This window comes from Typopeltis vanoorti, chromosome 24 (genome assembly GCF_054136105.1).
Source record: "Typopeltis vanoorti isolate ZY-2024b chromosome 24, IOZ_Tvanoo_1.0, whole genome shotgun sequence".
Taxonomy (NCBI): Eukaryota; Metazoa; Arthropoda; class Arachnida; order Uropygi; family Thelyphonidae; genus Typopeltis; species Typopeltis vanoorti.
Window position 1 is genome coordinate 32578382 of NC_143572.1, and position 23740 is coordinate 32602121.

General features: G+C 34.0%; 1 protein-coding gene across 1 annotated transcript in view; it reads right to left on the reverse strand.

Moving 5' to 3' along the window:
- The window catches only part of LOC150093085 (ATP-binding cassette sub-family C member 10), a 231437-nt gene that overhangs the window by 84690 nt on the left and 123007 nt on the right, over positions 1–23740 (reverse strand). The window contains exon 9 of the mRNA XM_090414153.1: positions 17290–17413. Within this exon, the coding sequence (XP_090270279.1) occupies positions 17290–17413 (124 nt within the window). The remainder of the gene's footprint in view (positions 1–17289; positions 17414–23740) is intronic.

Here is a 23740-nt window from a genome sequence, read left to right on the forward strand (position 1 = left end):
TTTACATTAAATTTATGATTTTGTACTTAAATTAAAAGCTGAGTATGTTCATAGAAAATCATAGGATTTCAAATGGAATATTTATTATTCTTTTTATTCTAGCAGAGGAGGCTATTGCCTTAATGAGAATTAGTGATTTCACAATTGTTGGTTCTACAAATGAACAAATCTTCAATTAACCAACTCTTGGATGGGTTAGTGCATCAAATGACTTCTGGTACCATACCATGTAATTGTACCTATTATACCTTCAAATTATTATTATTATTCCTGATACCTCCAAGGAGTCCGAAGACTCATCGCGGGAGGACACCTACAACTGTCTCTACACCTAACCTCTACTACGAATCATCTCCATCAACGCCATCTACCGCCCACCTCCAACACAACTAGTAATTTTTGTCTGTAAATTGCGTGTGTTCTGAAGGGCCGATTTGTATGTATGCGGGATGAAAAACCCAAGTTTCCGGGAGAAAAAACCCTGCTACCTCCGTATGAGATCAGCTAACTCACCTTCTGATCAAATTATCTGATCAGAAAATTGCTCTCCTGTTGATTGGATAGTTGAGGGATTACTGTTATACCACTTTCTTGTTCAGCTAGTGTTACTTATAGTTTTTGACTTGACAATTGGTTAATAACATAGGTTCCTGCTTATATATATATATATATATATCCCTAGCCCACCCCCAGTACAATATGCTATAGGTTTACAAATAATCTTTCATGGGTGGAAGCAACATAAAGATAGTAGCAGAAAGGATTAACCATTATGATATTCAATTTACTAATGCTAGTTTACAGGGTAATAAGCTATTAGGCATAATATGGGTATTATAATAATATTAGATCATCTAAAAATATTGCTACAAAGTATATTTTCTTTTTTTCTGCTTTGTTTTAGGTGATTTCTCACATCCTGTGTTCTTTTACTTATTTAGGTCTCATTGTCTGTTAGAGCCAATTAATTTGACTTTTTCATGAACCTAATTTTGAAAATGATGGGACAGTTAATACCATTTCCATAATCTGCTGTGTCCATCTACACATTATTCTTTGGCTGGACTGTTTCACTGGAGGAGAAACTTTTCATGCTACCTCCACATGAGATAGATAACTCATCTTCACTTGAAAAGTTCTTATAAATATTTCTCATATTCTAGATGGAATTCAGACATCTTTACAATCAAATGGTTATTCACTGTGGATTCTCTCTTTAACAAAATTATTTGATTATATCAAAACTGAAATGTGTCAGCATAATTTAATCAAGATTGTAAATTCCAAATTTCATTAAATAAATTTCCTAAATACCAAATATTATTTGAAAGAGTTAATTTTTTCAAGCCGCTTCAAAAAAATTATCTTAATCTTTTATGAAGTTCTAAATACTGGATTGCATCAAACAAAATATAGACTGAAAATAAAACTATTCTTCATGGTTTAAAACCATGAAGAATAGTTTGTAAGTAAAGTTAAATGGAAACAGCATTAAATCAAAATCCTCTCTGATAGGCATTTAAACAGTGGTGATATAGGGAAGTGATTGCTGTTAATTGTTTATAATTTTTTAAATTATTTAATTAATTCTATACCCATGTCTCTGAATCCTAATAGTTTTCCACCTCCTGTACAGCTGTGAACAAGACGTGATATTACACACACACACATGCTGTGTGACTCATTCTTGTATTTAGCATTTAAATGTTGTTGTTGCCAGTTCTGCCTTCTCCCTGAATGAAGCTCATGAAATACTGAGCAAAATATGCAGTTTTCCCCCTTCCCCCATCTGTGAGGAATAAGTTCCAAGACCCTCAGTGGATACCTGAAACCGCAGATATTACCGAACCCTATATATATAGATATATATATATTGTTTTTTTCCTATACATATATATTTATGATAAAGTTTAACTAAAAATAAAATAGAGCAATTATAACAAAATACTGTAATAAAAGTTATGTGAATGGAATCTTAGCGACCTCAGCATATGATTTTTTTCTTTCCTTATAAAGTCGAGAACTTTCACCTTTTCACTTAAAGGAAGCACTTTACTTCTCTTTGGCATATCCAAATTGCCAGCATCACTACTCTTGCACTTTGGGGCCATTATTAAGTAAAATAAAGGTTACTTGAACACAAGTACTGTGATACTGCAACAGTATACGTGATAACCGAGACATCTACTAATGAGTAAAGGGTAGGTAGTGTATACAATACAGCATGGATATGCTGGACAAAGGGATAACTCATGTCCCAGGAGGGATAGTGAGAGATTTCATTATGCTACTCAGAGCAGCGTGCAATTTAAAATGTATGAATGTTTATAAGTATGTCGATTTTTTTCTACCAAAAAACTAATGTAACAAAAAATAACTAACATTGGGTTTATAAGAGATAAAGGAACACTAATAGAAGAATTACATTCTATTCTCCAACTATTGATCAGCAATGGATATCCTAAAAAAAATGGCACAAATACTTTTTTTTCTAATTCTCTTCAATGACATTCACTACAGAGACTCGGTTTCCATCCCTTTTATTGGCAAACTATCACTAAAAATCGCAAATCTCCTGAAATCTCATGACATTAGAGTGGCCTTCAAGCCCATTTATGATGGTATGAAATCTGTTAAGCTCACCCAAGGACCATAACCCTTTCAACAAACAGCCTGGAGTTTACAATATTCCGTGTTCATGTGGTCTTAATAACACAAGGCAAACATTGAGAAGTTTAGAAATAGACAAAAGGAGCATATTAGAGACATCAATAACAACAGAGAAGACAGCTCAGGTCTGGCATTCCATTTCTCCCACACTCACAACAACACTGAATGGGATAAGAGCTCCATCCATAAATAGAACACAACTTCAGTACCCACTACATCTGATGGTAATCTACTCACAAGGCACTTTCAACAGAAACAAAGGAATGATTTTGTGTGACATTTGGAAACCTTTTGTCAGATCTTTAAACACATTAAACTTTAATTTTTCTGCAAACTATTGAGCACACCTGCTGAACAATGACTGACCATGTGCCAGCTTCCATGCTCCATGTGTTTTTATTGTACTTGTGTAATGGTTCCTACACATTTGGTGTTTTTAGTTATGTAACAATTCATATTTAATCTTGTATATTTGAGTGTTCATCAAATAATTATTAAATTATTTGATTGATTATGTGATAATTATTAAATAATTATTACAACCTATAAACCCAGTATTTTTTTTTTTACTTTTTATTAGCACGAATTATTTCTGGAATTTTCCATGCAATACTTTCAGACCAGGGTTGATCACAGATAACTGAAACAATGGACAAAGGGGAGGAGGGCTACTGTATAGGAGTAATAAATTTTATTTAGTTTTCTCTTCTATGCGTGAAACCATTATTTAAATTTTACTGAGAAGTGTATTTTGTTTGAGAAAGCAGAACAGGTCTGGAAATGGATAGCACAGGATATTGTTGGGGCCTAGGCCTCTTCTGATCCTACATATGGGACCACAGTATGTAGCTCTCTTTCAGTTCAAAGTTAGAAATTAAATAAATAAATCTCCAATATGCAGGGCAGTGGTCCCACAGCCTGTTGGTTGGAAAAACAGGCACACACACACACACACACACACACACACACACACACACACACACACACACACACACACACACACACACACACACTAACCACTTGGCCAATCAGGCAGGTCTGCTAATATATGTCAACTATATCCATTCTTGATAGTTTGCAAGAGACAAAATTCCTATGTTTTATTATTATTATTATGTGACATCTCCAGGGAGTCCATGGACTCACTGAGGGAGGGCACTTGCTCTACAACTCTGTCTCCACCACTCAATCCACCAACTACAATGAACTGCATCAACACCATCTACTGCCAACCAACACTAGTATTTTCACAGACAATCACAAACATCCATGCCCACAGCGGGATTCAAACCTGTGGCCTTTTGGCTGGAGAGTGGATACTAACCACTCGGTCAACTGGGCTGGCCTTCTCTGTCTGAGAATAGCTAACTTAGTCTTGTGTGTAAAAAGGTCTAATAAAGTTTGACTTTGCATCTATCTGACACCTGAAGTGCAGTAATCTATTGTACTTAACTGGGTAGAAGAGAAAAAGACTTCAATTTTTCAACATGGTAGTTAACAATAATACAGTGTGAGTCAAAATGATATGAGTGATTAGTAATAAATTTTTGAACTTGCTCACATAGCTTTGACTCATTTTCTAATAATAATTAATATTGTATAATTAATTATAATTAATAATATAATATATTATTCATAGAGAAATATTAATTAAATTACAAGTATTAATATATGTATTATATATGTATCAGAGGTGCTTAAGGGTCAAGGCTGGATAACTGGGAGGAGACCTCCACATTGCCTTTTTGGGAATGCAGAGAACTGACCAGAGCTTCTGACCTGATGTCCAATCCTTCCCTTCTCGTGAAGCACCCTGTTGAGTATCTACATGAATACTAAAGGAATGAGGATGAGCTGGTAATTTGGGATTTTGCCAAACAAACTGTATTCTTAGTGTCTTAAACCATAACTCAAATGATGATACATGATGGAATATCATGCCAGCTGGGGCATTGTCCAGTTAAACAAAGCACCAGTTGTTTTTGTTGAGGAACCATGGCAAACAGCAAAAAAAAAAAGTCAACTACTGTAACAAACCCCAGCTCAACATTAACAGAGATCAAGATTGGCACTGTCAACATAAGAAGCATCAATGTAAAAGAAATGGAAGTAGCAGAAGAATTGGATAAGTATCAGATCAATACAATAGGCGTTACTGAAACAAAGAAGACAAAAACAGGGTGAAATCTTTCTAAGCAACAAATACAAGATATTATATTCAGGCAATAACAATCAGGGAAAAGAAGTAGCTATAATATTAAACACTAAATATGTAGATAATCTTCTTAAAATGGTAGGCAATATCAAGTAGAGTGATGTGGGCTAATAGAATGGAGAATTGAACAATAAAAATTAATTCTGCTTATGGTCCCACAGAAGGTTTGACTGAGGAATTTTTCAAGACATTAGCAAAGCGAGCTGACACAATGAAAAGGGAGTTGGTCCTTGTTGGAGATCTAAACAGCAGAGTAGGAAATGATTACCAGACATATAAGAATGTTTTAGGAAAATTTGGAGAAAAAACCAAAGCTAATAATAATGGTAAGTGTCTGCTAGATTTCTGCTCAGGACATGGACTAGTTATTACGAGCACCATGTTTTAACATAAAAACATGCACAAATTCACATGGAGAGAAGATTCAAGAAATAAGAAAAGTGTAATTGACTATGTTATTGTTGACAGTGATGTTTCCCCACTGGTTCAAGAAACATAAGTATACAGAGGATTTGAAATAGGAGGTGATCCTATTTCAAATGCTAGTGATCCCCATTTAGTGTTGAGGAGGATAAAATTGAACTTCATACTGAAAAGAAGGGTGTGTAAGAAAGTTTTGAAATGAATCAAAGTTGAACAGCTATCAGATGTTAACTGCAGATTCAAATACACAGACATAATTAGAAAAACTGAAAGAGTTTGAAAACAAGAACCAAACCTTGGAAATTCAGTGGCAAACTGTAAAGAAAAACTTTGACTGATTCAACCAGAGTAGCATGTGGTGAGGTAATCTGCAAGGATAGAAATATCAGAACTTTATGGTGGACTCAGGCAATTAAAGAAGCAGTCAAGGAAAAGAAGAAAGCATATTGAAAGTACCTGGCAAGTAAGTCAGCTTGTGCTGTTAGGGAATACAGAGAAAAATTAAAGAAAGTGAAACGGTGTGTAAAACTAGCTAAACATAAAGTCATGGAAAGACTTTGGTAAGAACATAGAAAATAAATATTAGGAAAATGGTAAAATATTTTTAGAGACTATTGAAAAAGCTCAGAAATGGAGGAAGGAGTACTGTAAAATGAATTAGAGATGATAAATGGAATATAAAAACTGAAGATAAAGATATTCTTGATGTACGGAGTAATAACTTTGAAAGATTGCTAAATGAAACAAGCAGTGATAGAATGGTGGTAGAAAAACACTCAATGGGAGTTCCATCTGGAATATATCTGTATTCAAAGCAGAAAAAGCTATCCCAAACCTGAAGTATGGAAAGGCAGCAGGAGTAGATGATATCTGACCAGAAATGCTAAAATATAAAGGTATAAAAGTTTTACAGTGGCTGCACTACACCCCAGTCATCTGGAATCAGCGGGTCGAATTCCAGATGACTGGGGTAGAGTACTCATAGTACCCATCTATAAAAATGAAAATAAAACAGAAATGTGAGAATTACTGAGGAATTTCTCTACCGAGCGTTCCTGATAAGATCTATGCAAATATTCTTGAGAAACGGTTAAGAAAAATTGTAGAGGAGAAGCTTGGAGAAGAACGAGTTGGATTCAGGACAAACAGAGGTTGTCGGGATCAGATTTTCACTTTAAGACAAACAGTTTTGTAGATTTGGAAAAGGCATATGACAAGGTCCAGAGAAAAGCTTTTCAAAACTCTCCAGTTATATGGAGTTAATGGACTATTATATCATGCAATACATATTCTCTATTTGAGTTGTAAATCAGCAGTTAGAATTGAAGGAGATACAGGAAGATGATCTGATGTTAAGTCAAGGGTGCAACCCAGAAAAACACCAAGCTGTAGGTGGATTAATATACAATAAAAAGTGCCTTAGAAGACAAAAATATAAGATCTGATAATATTGGAATGTTGACAGATAACAGGCTAATGTGGAAGAAAATTGTTGGTAGGAAGTTAGTAATGATGTAACTTTTCATGTAATACTATCATAAGATCCTGCTGAAGTCATATTTTCATATATAAGTAACCAAAAGGTGTCACACCTTATTATTAAAATACTCTGGATTAGAGATAGTGGTTGGAAGTTTTTCCATTTTTTTGGCATTGCTTCAACCTTAGTATCACCTCTGGGTCTGGCTCCCAGTGATGAGACCTCAATAAAGGTCGAAACCGGTCTGGATAGTGACTCTTCCCATAAAGCATTATGCATGCCTGTAAGGATATGTGCTTTGCATTAAGGGATACTAAGGCAAGTGATGTGAAGTCATTAGCTTCTATATACGAGTTGCCCTAGTCCTGATTATATTTCAGCTGCAAACTTTATTTGCTTACACTTGGATAAAGGATTAAACCAAGTATATAATTTCTTGGTGTCTTTAATTTATAGTAATCAAGTGGAAAAACTTCCAACATTCTGCTTTCTTTTAGTGTTACATGGTGATCAGCATTCATTTCAGACAAATTATGGAGCCTACAACCATGTTAGAAATAATTACTTTAATTTCCTGATGTGTCAACCTTCATATTAAGGTCATCATCTAGAGCAGGGGTGACCAACATTTTATAGTTCATGCATCAATTTTTTCATTTTTTAGTTAAGATGCGCCATACATACCACTTTTCAGCGCTTTTAAAATATGGTAATATGCAGAGCCGGCGTTAGGGTCTTTGCCGCCCACATGCAATGTCTAAGCGCCCCTGTAACAATCCAGGCGTGTGTGGTTCTTTTACGATAATAAAAATTTAAATTATTTGGAATTTCTTAAATAAATTTTGACAGAACAGCCACACATTGGTTCGTTAAATGTAACAAACCAGGGTGTTGACTAGGCAGGATAATCATTAAAAACCCGAATATTCAAAAAATTCTCAAAAGTTAAAGCAAATTTTGATAAAGCCACTTCACTTTAATCATTGAATATAATGATACAGGGATTATAGCCTTCTCACCAACCTGAATCGCTAACAAAATTAAAATGAATTTTAATTAAAGTTAAAATTTATTTGAAATAAAGTTTAAAAAATTCTTGCATTTTACTAAATTCTTAGTAAATTGCAAAAATATTTTAATAATTTTTATAAGTGGAACTATCTTTTAGGAAAATAAAAGAAACTCGAGATAGATGAGAAAATAAGAAAAGAATTCAGAAATAATAATTAGAACATTTTATTAATATTAATATCAGTATTCAAAAAATAAAATCTTTACAGAATAACAGAAAATAAATTAAATTACATAAATATACTTGAAATTTTTTTATTAAAATTTTAGGGTTCTTGATTTTATATTCACCAAATTAGAAATAATGGTCTTAACGTCTAATTCCACACATACATCATTTTCAATAGCTATTAACGCCAAACTAACAAGCCTTTTTTGTGACATACTTGTTCTTAAGCAGGTTTTAACCAATTTCAACTTGGAAAAGGAACATTCACCACTCGCTACACTAACAGGTAAGGTTAATAGTAATCTTAAAGCAATTGAAAAGTTAGGGAAAGATAAATTATTGGACACAATAAAATTAAGAATATCGAAAGCATTTTGAATATTTAAATTATCCTTTCGAAAAATATCCTGGAAAGCACATAACTCGTTATATAGTTCTATTGCATTTACGTCTTTTTTGTCGCCATCCATCAAGAGAATCTCTAAATCGTCACAATTTTTTTGTAAATCTTCGTTATTAATTTGTAGTAATCTACACAATAAATTGAAATTATCATATGTTTTTAGTTGTTCAAAATGTTCTATTAACGAACACATGCAATGTCTAGAAGTGTATAAAACACATTCACTCTAAATTTATCTTCTGGCGATTGTGGCATTTCGTCATGATGCTCGTAGTCAAATTGTCGTGTCTTCTTTCATCGTCGAACTTCCATACCAGTTTTAAATTCTTGTTCTCCATCCACCTCTTCACTCAGTTCTTTTGCCGTTTTTAGAACTTCTTTAAAATTTGTATCTGATCGATACTCTTGTAAGAATATTTTTAAGTTTTCGATAGATTCTAAGGCAAGTGTAATGTTCATATTTTTGTCTTGAAGCATTTTACTCACAGGCTTTATTCTGTTAAGTAAATCATGCCAAATTATACGAGAACAAATAAATTTGTAGTCCTTCATTTTAGCAGATAATGTTTGCTTCATGCTGAGTTTCTTTATTAAAATTTTCGTTATTTAAAATTTCAAAAAGTGCATCTTAAATTTCTCCTAACTGATATCGTAGAGGGCGGATTGCATTAATTTTACTTTCCCATCATGTTTCTGATAGCTCTTAAATTTTTTACGAACTTTAAAAGGATTGCCCAACATTTGTAAGAGAATGAAAAGAAATTATATATTTCTTGAATAATTGCAAAGAAACTAACTGTATCTGCATTCACTTCGGCTGCATCGTAATGATTAAATTTAGAGTATGAGCAGCACATAACAAGTAAAAAGCTCGAGGATTTTTGTTCAAAAGCAAATTTCGGATCCCATATTTTTTACCTTTCATATTTGCCCCATTGTCATACCCTTGACCTCACATGTCTTCAATGGGAATATTTCATTTTTCCAGTTGTTCCACTATTGTTGCACATAAACCACGTCCTGTAGTATCTGATATACCTGCAAAATCTAAAAAGTTTTCCCTGATCTTGACAATCCCATTGTCACAGGAAACAAAGCGAATAATAATGGCCATTTGTTCTCTTTTACTTGCATCAGGTGTGCAGTCTAAAATTATGGAATAATATTTAGATTTTCGAATTGATAATAAAATTGTATCCCTGATTGCATTACTTAGTTTCCAATATTTCATCTTGACTGTCTTTACTCAAACAGTGTACTCTATTGTTTCCTTGTAGGGCCCTTTCAACATGATTTTCCATAACGGGATCAAACTTCGCAAACAGTTCGACTAATTTTAAAAAATTGCCGTTATTCCTTTCATATAATTTATCAGATGATCTGCGAAAAGCTAAATTTTGGCTACCAAGGAATTTTATAATTTCAATCAAGCATTCTAAAACACTCGTCCAATGTTTCTTTTCCATTTCATACATGCTTTGAGTCTGGCAATCAATAGTAGTTTTGTTTTTTAAATTTTTATCAAGTTCCTTCCATTTTAAGAAATTTTTCATGTGAGCTAAACTAGTCTCATGTCTATGCAAACTTGTACTTACATTTCTCCAATCGTTATAACCTTCTACAAGACTACTTGATTCAGAAGGTGCGAAAAGTTTGCAACGAAAGCAAAAAACAGAATTTAAAGTTTTGGAATAAATTAATCATGTTCTTGGCATGAGCTCCCCGTTTTCCATTTTTCTATTACAATACGTGTTGCCAAATTTACGCCCATATGTATCTCTGGGATATATTATATTTTTCTTTTGAACAGGCCCCATTTCAATTAAAACAACTCGTAATTTTTCATCAATATTACCCCATTCACCTGGATCTTCTAAATTTACAGAGACTAACAATGTGTTAGTTTCGTGGTCAACTATAACTAAATCTTCTCCTAACTGTTTTTTACTTAAATCCTACATCTTGTTATCTTGTTCAACAGTTGTAATAGTACTTTCATTCAAACTGGATGATGTGCACGGTTCGTCAACTCTGATATCTGATGTATTGAGTTGGTTACAATCTGCATCAGAATATTTTAATATTTTAACAAATTTATTAAGAGCCCCAGTTGGTTTCTTAATATCTGCTTCTTTCGAAGCATGATGCTTAAGATTTTGTGAACCAGATAACTTTTTTAATTTTTGATTCCATTTCTATTTTATACCCACAAGAAATTATTACACAACACGACACAGAGACAAAACAATAGTCCACACTGTGCTACTGTCAGTAGCCTACTGAGATGCATACTGTTATAAATCTACTGTTGCTATCCTGTCATTACTGCGACATTGTAAAATTTTATTATTATTTTAACTTTGTATAGTTGTAATTTCTATTAATTACTTGTGACGTCATTTTTCATTACTTAATACTTTATTCTAATGTAGCTGTGCGCGCTTTCTCTACCTCAGAATCTTTCTTGTTTATATTATTACGTGCTATGTTTACAAGAAAGTCAAATAACATTTATTTACATTACTATGAAATGTACACGAATTTAAACATTAGGGAGATTGCTTTCTCTATCCTTCTATGTTTAGAACCTTTTTTCTTCAACTTTAAAATACTTTCTTTAACACAAAACGTTATCTACTCTCAGTTTACAAATTTTACTTATTAAACTCCAAGTTCACTCGCAAAGAGGTTACCTAAATCTCTCTGTTAAGTTATCTTTACAAATTTGATATCAACTTCTAACATGCCAATTGATTCTCTTAAGGACACTTCTTAACCTTATTAAACATTGAACATATATCTTAAAAGTCTTTCTAATACAACTATAAGAGGAATTATATAAAAGTTTTGAACTTACAAAGGCTCTGTATCTCACAATTAGTCAGAAGTCTTTCACTAAAAGTTCTATAGAACTTTTAGTGAAGCTAAAGTTTCATCTCAGATCTTCATCTAGAATTTTGGCTTCGGCTATATCAATTGGGAATGTAGCGGGACTCGTACGGTTCCAGAAAAATGTTATTCTCCCACAGCGAAAAGAAAAACTTACGAGCGAAGGTACTTTGGGAAATTTGCCTCGCCTTTTCTCCTCTACTTGGGCTCGCCGAAAATGCCTGGACAACTGCCGTCTTAAGTAGCTTGAATTGCCGTTTCTAAGAAACTAAAAATGCTGCCTCCAAGAAAAATGAAACTACTGTCAATTGTCAATCAGGATCCCTCTGGACTGGAAACTTTTCTCTTCTACGGCATTTGGGACTAATCCTTTCGGCAATTTGAAAGCCCTGTCAGTGGCCTAGAAGTCGTTTCTCTCTAGTGACGTCTCGAACCGAGAAGCTCCTTTCTGGAAGCGGAAAACTCCTCTCTCAACCAACGTCTGGATCTGGGATGCTCTCTGACAATGTCTGGAACTGAGCAGCTCTGTCTCTCTCTTTGGCAACATCTGGGACTGGGCAGCTTTAGCAATGTCTGGAACCGAGCTGCCTCCTCTTTGACAGCGTCTGGAACCTGGCAGCCTCTCCTGTCTCTCTGTGGATGTCTCTGGAACCAGGCCCCCCTCTACTTCTGCAGCAATCTCTGGATCCGTGCAGCCCCCTTCTGTTTGCTTCAGTCCCTTTTTATTATACCTCCTCTGAGACCTTGCATGAAGTTTGGCAATCCTCAAAGAATCAGTATGATTCTTTCATCTTAAGTTTCAAGTTCGGCACGCCTTTTGTTCTCCTCCACTTTCTTTTAATTGTAAGTTGCAGCCATCGAAAAGTTGTTTGAACCTTTCTGACTGACTGAGCAGATGTTTACACTTAGAGCCTGCAAGCCTTTCTCATACAAACAAATTTTAATAACAATCTTTCTAATGCTGTCATGTAGATCTATTACGTGCAGCTTCGGCGATATAAACATTGCCTTTGTTTTTAACACTCTAACATATTCTTATTAAAGCAGTATATACAGTTAACATCCAGAGTGTTATTTACAATAACATCTAAAACAAACTATACAGAGACAAACAAAGTTTATTTTTACAATATTCACATGTGACTTAACCTAAGTAAACAATCGAATATGATGTGCATTGGAATATTTAAGCTACAATCGAGTTTTTACAGTACCATATGACTGGTTACGTAGCAACAAATGTTTTGTATGAAAATTCGTTTCTGCGCATAAAAACCGTTCACTGTTTCACTTTAGATTCTGGAGGCAAGCATTTAGCTTGCTCTCGCTGCAAAATTGTAAACAGCCGGCAATATACAATCTTTTAAAATTTTTTATTCGGTGTATCTGGCCTTATTTATTTTAATGTTGATCATTCTAAGAATTTTTTGTTTTTATGATAAAAATTTTGTTTCTTAAAAATGAACTGATGACCTGTGCCCCCGGCACCCCTTTGTAGTGGCACCCACATGCACTGCATGGCCGCTTCCGCCAGCCCTGGTGATATGGATATATTTAACAGTTATGCATAAAATGATTTATTATATATATGGTAATATAGACACTTTTAGCAGTTTTAAATAAAAGGATTTCATATAAAGACAAGATAAACATTAATTATTTTATTGACTTTTGAAATTGCTTTGCTTTTGCTAAGCTTGTAATGTTTGGAGTTAAATCAGTTACAGAAAGCATCAAATAGATTTTCAAATTTGAATCAGTCAATCGCGACTGTAGTTTGTTCTTGATCATTTTCATTGATGAAAATGCTTGTTCGCATCTGTATGTAGTTCCAAAATGACAGATATAACGCTGAGCAAATTTTCTCAGTTCTGGAAAATGTTCACAGGGCAACGATTGCCAGAAATTAATTATATCAGAAGCATCTGGGAGTGATGGAAGTTCATGAAATTTCATTTTCAATAAAGAATTGGTTCTGAGATCAATAAGTTCCATTTGTATGTTACTTAGCATCGTCAAGATTTTTTGTTCAGTAAGTGAAAAGGGATTTTTAAATGCAAGTATGCAGTCTTCTTCTTCGGCAAAGTCGCTAAAACGAATGTTAAAGAACTTTTGCAATAATCTGAGTTTCTCAGTATATTCTGTAAAGTTGCCATTATTTTCAACAGATTCACTATGTTCTTTTAAATGTGGAAATTGACTTAAATCCCCATTTTCTAACTGGAAATGAACAGTTTTAATTTCATTTTGAATGCACTGATGTCATTTACTAAGCTAGGAAGCAATTTGTTTTTGCCCTGCAGTTTCAAATTTAGATCATTGAGGTGGCTGGTAACATCAACTAAAAATGCTAAATCAAATAGCCATTTCTCATCATACAATAGGGCTTTTTCCTGATGCAACTCATCCTTCTCTTCCAGAAACTTACGAACACTTTCTTTCAGCTTCCAAAATCTACTGAGAACTTGTCCTTTAGAAAGCCAGCACCTCACAATGAAGGATGAGATCACCATATTCTATATCTAGCAGTTCACAATATTCTCTGGATTCTCTTCTGTTTAACCCTCTTGCTCTAATTTTATTCACAAACTTTACAACTGGTATCATAACATGCTTCAAATTAGAGTTTTTCCACACAGAGATTCTTCATGTATAATACAGTGATACTTTAGTAGAGAAAGACCTAAAAACCTTTCAAGTAAAGTTACAGTCCCAGAAACTCTACCTATCATTGATGGTGCTCCATCAGTGCAAATACTGACGAGCTTACTAGAATCTAGTTGTTGATTTTCTAGATATGACTTTACTTTGTCAAATATGTCTGACCCTCTGGTTTTTCCATGAAGTGACTCAAGACCGATAAGTTCTTCAAAGATGTTAAAATTACCATCAATTCCTCTTATAAAAATGCTTAATTGGGCTACATCACATATGTCAGTGGATTCATCCAAGGCTAAAGAAAAGAAAGAACAAGCATGAACATAGTCTTTTAATTGCTCAGTAACAGCATGGAAAAGTTCTTCGATGCATCTTGTAATTGTTTGCTTGGACAGAGCAATTTGGTTTACTTTTCTTACAACATTCTTATCACCAAGACATTTTGCAAATTTTTCAGGACAGGGCCTAAGACATCTCATAAGACATTTCATAAGACATCTCCAGCATTGCCACACTTTCACAACCTTCGTTTTAGAAAAGAAATATATTTTGTCTCGTTTTTATTTCTTCCTTTTTCTCAACCACCTATTCTTTCTGCAACTCAGACCCAGGAACTAACTTCAGTTTTTCTTCTAATTCAGCTTGATGTTTTCTATAGTGTCTGTTAAGATCAGGTCTTCGATTATCTGAGAGAGAGTGCTTTCGCAAACATTGTACAATTTTTTTCCTGAAGGACCCACAATAAATAAGAACTAATTTTCCCACAGTTCATTAAACTGGCGTTTGCTATCACCTTCTGCTTTTCTTCTGTTCATTTTCTTTTGCAAAGTAATGGGTAACTGACTGTAAAAAAAATTATTTCAAAAAGTAATGCTTATTATTAAATAATTTATTTAAATTATTTTATGGTTTTAAACATTATGAACATTCAAAAACAGTTCTACAAGTTTAAGATAAGATTCCTGTTTTCATGAAGGCCTAATGCAGTTCTATAAGTTTAAAAATATTATATATATATTTTTTCATAGAATGTTTTCATCTCTCTCTTGTAATATATTATGTCCAATGAAATACGATATTGCTTCCTGCCATAAAACAGTCGATCAGCTGGCAATCATGTACACAACCCAAACATCCTCATTACAAAAGCTTTGCTGATGATCAGTTAAATTTTAGGAATAAATCTACTATACGTAAATAAAAAGGAAAAATATTGTATAAAAAAAACATAAAAACACACACATACAAATACACTGAATAATTGTAGATTTCAGTATCAGCAAATTAGGGGAGCGGGCAAGAACTTGACATACGCATTCAAAATGAAAAAAAATTATTTTTAAATTTACAGAACTATATTAAGCCTTCATGAAAACAGAAATCTTATCTTAAACTTAAAGAACTGTTAATAAAAACATAAGTTCGAAAACACAGAATTGTTCACTCACATCGAATCAGAAGTTCATCGAATGTTATGACGAGAGTCAGCAGTAAACTGATTGAGTAACTGGTGACGCATGTCAGCATTTGCCGGTGCGTGTTGCTTCAAGATCAAACAAGTATAATAAGTGCGCACTCTAGAATTCAGTGGTAGGTTAATTGTGTGTTTATATATATATATATAAATTGTATACAACATTTTTTTAAATTTTTCTCTGGGGTTCAGTGCACCACTTCTAATCATGCAATTCGCCACTTTTGGTGCATGCGCCATAGGTTGGCCACCCCTGATCTAGAGTATACACCTATATACAGGGTGTTCGGGATAAATTTGACATATTTATAATTAATTATATTTTTCCGTAAGTTACATGTATTAACACACACTTCTCTTCATTTAAAAGTTTGGACCCTTCTTCATTCATATACAAGATGTCAGAAAGGATGGATAGCTGGAACCCACCTGAATCATGGAAGAGAATAACTTGTATCATGATGATTTGTGCCCGCCATCAAAATAAGGATATTACGACTGCTGCCCAATGCTCCCTGAATACAGTAAAAACAATCAGGCATGAACTAGAGACTTGCAATGGTGACTACGAGGATGTAGCAAGAAGAAAGATCCCTAGCAGACGATCTGATTGCGTTCGTACAGCAGAATTCCTCGCAAATCTGCAGGAACAGGTGTTGAAGAACCCTGGCATTGGAATTCGGGCTTTGTTCGTGGAGTTGCTAACTGTAGTCAAGCCATGGTTAACAAGGGTAGCCAATGGTAGGCCGTATGTATGGCAGCAGGATTCGGCCCCTTGCCACACCTCTGGGAAAAGTCAAAAATGGTTGTCTGAAAATTTCTACGACTTCACCAGTCCAAATGTTTGGCCTCCAAACTCCCCAGACCTTAACCCCATGGATTATTTTGTATGGGGCGCAGTTGAAAAAGACACCAATCGCACTTCCAGTAATACAAAAGCCCAGTTAATGGATAAAATTAAAACAGTTTTTGCGGCCCTTCCCAGGGAGACTGTAGCATCAGCTTGTTCGAGGTTCCGAAGCAGAATTGAAGCTGTGATCTATGCTAATGGTGGTTATTTTGAGTAAATCTTGTTGATAGTATTGTAATTAACTCTGCCTGTAATGTTTTTTTGTCAATTCATTAAATTTAATAGATACAAAGAAGATTTTCTTTTTCCTTACGAAACTGTCAAATTTATCCCGAACACCCTGTATATATATATAGACAAGCTATATTACATTTCACACAGTATGCCAAAGAGACGATGATTTGATCAATGGTTATTCTACTGGCCTGATCACCTACTGAAAAAAAATAAAAGAAAATAAATAAATAAAATAAAATAAAATAATAAATAATTTATTTTTATTTTATTTACTTTTTATTTTATTTATTTATTTTTTCACTAGAAGTCAGGCCAGTAGAATAACCATTGATCAAATCATTGTCTCTCTGGCATACTGTGTGAAATGTAATATAGTTTGTCTCTGTGTGTATGTGTGTGTTTATATCTATCTATCTATCTATCTATCTATCTATATCTATATATATATATATATAGATGATGACCTTAATATGAAGGTCAAATCAAATAATATGAAAGTCAGGATAATTAAAGTAATTATTTCTAACATGGTTGTAGCCACTATAATTTGCCTGAAATGGATTATTTTATAACCAAGCAGACAAAAAATATTTACTTTTGAAGCTTTCTATATATATATATATATATATATATATATATATAGAAAATTTCCATATATATATATGGAAATTTTATAAATATATATTTTATAAATATATATATATTTATTCCCATATATATATATATATATATATATATATAGAAACTTACATATCCATCCAAGGAAATGGTGTATAGGTGACAGGACTTGCTGAAGTTGGATATGAACTATTCGAATTCTCAGAGGTATGTGCTATCCAGTAGGATAGCCACCAATCAGAAAATGTTCTCGAACCTTAAACAAAATGTTACACACAAAATTATTTTTAATTAGTTGCAAACAATGAAACATACATCCAAATAACAATCTCTAAAACATAAATTAATTAACAACCATGAAAGTTTGTTTTTCTGCTTAAAGGCACATCAGCAGCAATGGTTATAATATGCCAGTAACAGATGCAGAATATAAAAAGCAGTTTTGTGTATAAAGCATATTTAAGTGTATATTTAAGAATAAAATGAGCGTACATTTACACACACACGCACACACATATATACCAATAAATTACTAATCTTTCTGCATAAAATTATATAAATTAATATACTGTAAAAATTTAAAAACAAAAGCTATATTTGATGAATTTTGTAAAATCTACCTGAGTGTATAAGGCTCAGGCAAACTGCTTGAAGTGGTAAAATAGACAGATAGTTAAAAGATAATAAGAAGTTCAATAATAACATCCCGGTATGTTATCAATCCTCAGAAAAAATGACTTCCTCTACATTTCCCATATAGACCAAACCATACCAGATTCTATCTATCCATCCTTCTCAACCATCTAGGATGGGTCGAGTCCCCTCCTAATGAGGGGGTTGCTGGCGTATTAATGCAGCCGGTTCACCACTCTTCTGCTGCATCCCCTAAGGGCAATATTCATGACTGTATCCCTGTGTGTTCATGAGGCCAGGCTGCCTGTTTGCGAGATGAAAAATCTCAGATAAACTGGGGGGGAAACCCTGCTGTCCATGCCCAAGACCGGCTAACTTGGCTATGGCTGAGGAATATCCTTAAGCTCCTCACGTCATCGACGGGAATCGAACCTACGACACTCCTTCCACAGGCATATGGTTGCGAAGCATGTAGCCAATAGGCTAACCGTGCAGACATACCAGATTAAGTCTGTAATTAAACTTTCACTATTTAATTTCTGGTACAATATCTGCCATTGGAATGTTAATTTTGTCATTTTCCTCAATTTCAATTAGGATCCAACATAGGTAAATAAAGATCAAAATGGAGCTTTCTTATGTGAGATGTTTAGCAGATGTTTGATCCAATAGAGCACTGAATGTGAGCCATACTTCCATGTGCATGTGGGAAACTTAGTGAGTTGGTGTAAGTGCACCTTTGGCAACATTTCAATTTGATAAAATTTAGTGGAAGGTCTATGGCATGCAACTAGGCAGTATAACAGCTATATTTCAGTGTGATCCAATCAAAAATGCTGTCTTGGAAGTCATCATCAGACTACTAGAAACTGAAATTTTAAACTGTCTGTGTAGATCATAGAAAACCAGAGTATCACCTCTCCATGTTTTAAAGAATTGCTAGCATACAGAGAAGGAGGGAGTGGAGTGTTTCTCTGGACTACTTAAAAGAAACTGCACAGGAGAATGTAGGTATGTGATTTTTTATGTAGCTCCCACCCGTGAAAGGTTGTAAACTTATAGAAAACATTAATATCACCACTGGGATAAAGTTTTGTAGATTTATTATTATTATTATTATAATCAAGAAAATCCTACTCTAGAGAGCAAAAATTAAACTTTTCAAGTTCATTTCAGGACAGTGAGGGTGGAGTGTCCTCCAGTGAGCAGGACAATAATCTCAGACCAGATAGTGAAATTCACCTTCCACCTAAATATATTCACAAATATCTATGCCCACAGTGAGAGTTGAACCTATTATGTGGAGAGCAAGGATGCTACCTGCTTGGTCAATCAGGCTGGCTTGTGCTAACTACTATGATTTCTAGAGCATATAATAAATCTTTGATATACAGGGCATAGAAGTATATAGTAATTTCACATGTTATACAGGTTTCCCAACATGAACAAAAAATACTTGTCACTGTGGGATGTCTGGCAGGAACATTTCACATTCATACTGCAAAAACAGCTGTTGTTACTGATATGTGAATGATGGTATATTCATTTCAAAGTAAAGATACTAGGAAGAGGTAATGTTCAAAGTGCAAGACCATTTGCAGTTCTAACTGCCTGATGTACAATGAGATCCAATCACTGATGCTTACTATTTCTGGAGAAGACAGATCTGAGATCCATAACAGACCTACTATAATCAAGTAGTGAAGATATAAGTGCTCAGTACTTACATCTTCACTTATATGAAGTGAGAAACCAGTCTTCAACCAAGCAAACAATAATAGTGTTATTGCAATTGAAATACTATCCTTGCAGAAACACTACCATTGTTTGCTTGGTAGTGATACTGCAATTGAAATAAATCATCCTTGAAAATCTATTTCACCAAAAATGCCAAACCAAGAACAACATATAAAACATATTAGAATCCATAAAAAACACATCACATCCACTTTACCAACATCTATGGCATAAATGCTAACATAAATGACATATGTCATCACTTACACATCATCACCTTCACTGTCCAAGTTACACACTGCAAGATTTCTTTGGCCACAAAGGTGGCACCTGTGCCTTTGTAAAATCCAATAATCCTTATTCAAGAATTCTTAATTTTGAATCTCCTGGTTCTGACATCCACTGGCTTAAAGTTTCCTTGTCCCTTCAGTAATATTCATTTGGAGTATTTACTGTTTGCCAAATTATGAAAACTACTTTAACTTCATCTTCCTATCCATGAAGTTTAACTTTCTGAAACCCAAGTATAAGAATAGTGAAATAATCTTCTTAGGTGACCTTAATCTCCACAAATTCAACTAGCTTCCCTTTTCCAACATAACTGCCAAAGCTGTATGAGATGTGGAAGCTCTATAAGGAGTGACCTAATGCAAACTATATATCCATTTATTTTTTTTTGAAAATGGTTTTATTGAAATATCTTACTGCTGAATAAATTTGAACAATACCACAGATTTTAAGAATAATGGATTATAAAGATATTACTGAAGTAGTTCAAAACTGAAAAATTTGCAACAAATCAACTTTATGCAGTTTTTGGTTGTTTCTGTAAAACTGGCAAAAATGGACATATCTCCTTTCTGCATTAGTGATTCAAATGCACAACAATTAGCAAATCCAAATCTGACTCAATAAGGGCCAATAGCAGAAAACTTGCCTGTCCAAATGGAAATTATGCCTTGTTGCTTGTAAATGCCATCGGAAGCAACTTCTTCTCACCTTCCATCTGTCTTTCATGCAGACAGTGCACTCTTACTGCACCTAAAGAAAGAGTTGATTTCTTGGCAAACCTCTTCAACTCCTGTATAGAGGACTAAGGCAGCTTACCTTCTACTATGCCAGAAACTGAGCACCATGTACCTCTTATGGTCTTTCACCAAAAAGACATGAGAAGAATTTTCACTGACTCAGATACTAAAAAGCCTTCTAGTCCTGATAGCATCTCTCTCTCTTCAAATGTATTCAAACATTGTTCTCCAAACTAACATTTGAAGAACAATGTCTCGACAAACATCTGTCTCTGCAATCTTCTGTATGCAAAAGATTATAGAGACAATATAGGGCACTTACCTTAATGCCAAAAGCAAGCTTACATCCAATCCATTCCAAAAAAGAGTAATAAAAGTTTGCTGCTGTCAAACTACTGGCTGATTGTCATCACCTTACTCCATTCCAAAATAATGGAGAATGGAGAAAGCGCTGGAGTTGCCTTAGCTTGAACGACTTAAAAGACATGAGTGCTGCCCAAGCATACATATATTTATATTTTATTAGTGCTTCTTGATTAAAATTTCACTAGCCTGCCAGCTATTTTGAACTGTTTGGTTTTCATCAGAGACCAGGCAGAAACCTTAAGAGAGCAAGAACCCTCATTCAATACCAAAGCAGTCCTATGTCAGAGTTGTATTTTTCATAAGCGAACTCTCTTAAATAAGATTTCTGCCTGGTCTCGTGAGAACCAAAGGTTCAAAAGTTCAAAATAGCTGTCAAGTCAGTGAAATCTTAATTAAGAAGCTCTAATAAAAGATAAATAAGTGTATGCTTGAGCAGCATTTATGTCTTAAGTAGTTCCAGCTACGGCAATTCCAATGCCAAGGATTGCATTCTCATAATCTTTCTGGTCTATATATAGTTTCATATCCCCTATTTCTATTCACTTCTATTCACTCTGTATAACCCTAGACCTCCAGATTTCATGGATTGCCAAAAACACATAGTAGAACACACTCTTGAGACACATAGTTAACAATGTGGCTCAAGAGTGTGTTCTGCTATGTATTTTTGGCAATCCATAAAAATTAGTTCTCAAACTTAAACATAGCTATGGTCCCCCCTACCTTTCTTCTAATATCTTCATTTCTTATATGGTCTAATTTTGTGCACCATTTTACTGCTCTTAAAAATCTCATTTCACAGCTTGTAGTTTACTTTCACCTTTCTTTTTAACATTCGATATTATTGAATCATATAATAGAGTGGGAGTGGCCATTACTTTATAAAATTTTAGTTGAGTATCTCATCTTGTTTTTTTATTCAGTGCCCTTTTAATTGTTCAACAGATTTTTTGAAATTTCTTTAATTTTTCACCTATATCTTATTTTTTGCGTATTTTTATCTTTTAGATTAGTTTTAATGCAGCCTAAATAATTAAACTGTCCTGTTCTATTATTTTATTTTCTATGACTATTTTTGATTTAACATGATCTTGACCTTTAAATGGCATAACTTTTGTTTTTTTTCTTTTGTGAAATTTTTAAATTTTATTGTTGGCTTATTTTGCTAAGTTCATAAACTGATTTTTGAATTCATCTTCATTGTCTTATAATATAATCTGATCATCTGCATACATCATTGTATTGATAATGGTTCTTCTGGTTAACTAGACACCTAGTTTTATTGTTGTTTTCCATATTTTAATAATCTGATTAATATATATATATATATATATATATAGAATAGAGTTGGAGATGAGCTAGATCCCTGTCTAACACCTTGATTAATTTCAATCTCTTCTGTTAATTTATTATGTAACTGTATTTTTGTATCTTTAGATAAACTTTTTTTTTTTTGTTTTGGTCAGCATTCATAGTAAATACTAGTGGTGGTGGTGGGCAGTGGATGGCATTGGTGTGGATGATGTGGTTTGCTATAGTTGGTGGACTGAGTGGTGGAGACGGAGCATTATAGAGTAGGTGCCCTCCCTCAATAACCCTTTGGACTCCTTGGAGGTGTTATGTAATAATAATAGTAATAATAATAATTTATCCTAGCCTGTACCACTGGTGGGAAAAAAAAAAAAAAAAAACACTGAACTACATTAGAAATTTAAAAAATTTCTAAAGTTCTCTTGTATTAAGATTTTCTTCTGTTTGGGGTTGTTCTAGATGTTATATGGGTTGAAGATGGGTCCTGCAAATTCTTTGAATCCTTAATCCATCATTCTTGTTTAGATTTGGATGATGTTTCAGCATTTCACAGGTTTCTTTAAATTTTCTTTCAAATTAGGTTTTGGTGTCTTTCCAGTCAATTTTGTGACATGTTTGGAGTGCATGGTCTGACAGGCCTGTTTTACCATAGTGGAGGTATTTAATGTGGCATTTGTGTTCATCTTTTCAAATTGGGATGGTGCATCTTATTTCTCCTATATAAGGTAGGTTACAAGTACACTGAATTTTGTAAACCCCTGGGTGAGCAAGATATAGAAGAGGATCTTTGGAAGAGCTAAGTAAATTTCTTGATTTTGCAGGGGGTTTTAATATTGTATATTGTAATATTGTATTTAAGTAGTGTTCCATCATTTTTTCCAAAATGGCCATAAGGTACATAATGTATGGTATGGCAATGGCATTCTTGTCATCTCTTTTGCTTTTAATGGCTATGGAGGATATTGTGAACTGTTTTTTTATTGTAGCCATTTTTTACAAATGTTTGGCTAATAATTTCATCTTGGTTCAGAGCCTGTTCATTGGAGAAAATTGTTAGAGGTTCTGTGTTTGAGGGTACTGATGATCCCTAGTTTTGGTTTTGAATGGTGGTATGAATTTTTATGTATGTATTGGTCTGTGTATATGGGTTTGTGGTAGACTGTGAAGGAGAGGAAGCCTGAGAGAAGACGTGTGACACGTGTCTAGAAAAGGAAGAGGGTTGTTTTCGATCTTGATGGTGAATCGGATACATTTGTGTTGTTTGTTCAGGTGGCTTAGGAATGTATTTAATGTTTTGTGGCCATGAAGCCAAATGGCAAAAATAAATATCATCAACATATCTGAGCCAGACTTTGGGTTTTAGGCTGGCAGAATCTAGAGCTAGTTGCTCGAAGTCTTCCACGTAGAAGTTAGCTATTGGGGGAAAGGGTTTTGTAAACCCAGGAGTTTACAAAACTCAATGTACCTGTCCACTGAATTTTGTCCCTTTCCAAAAATTTTGTCCTTCA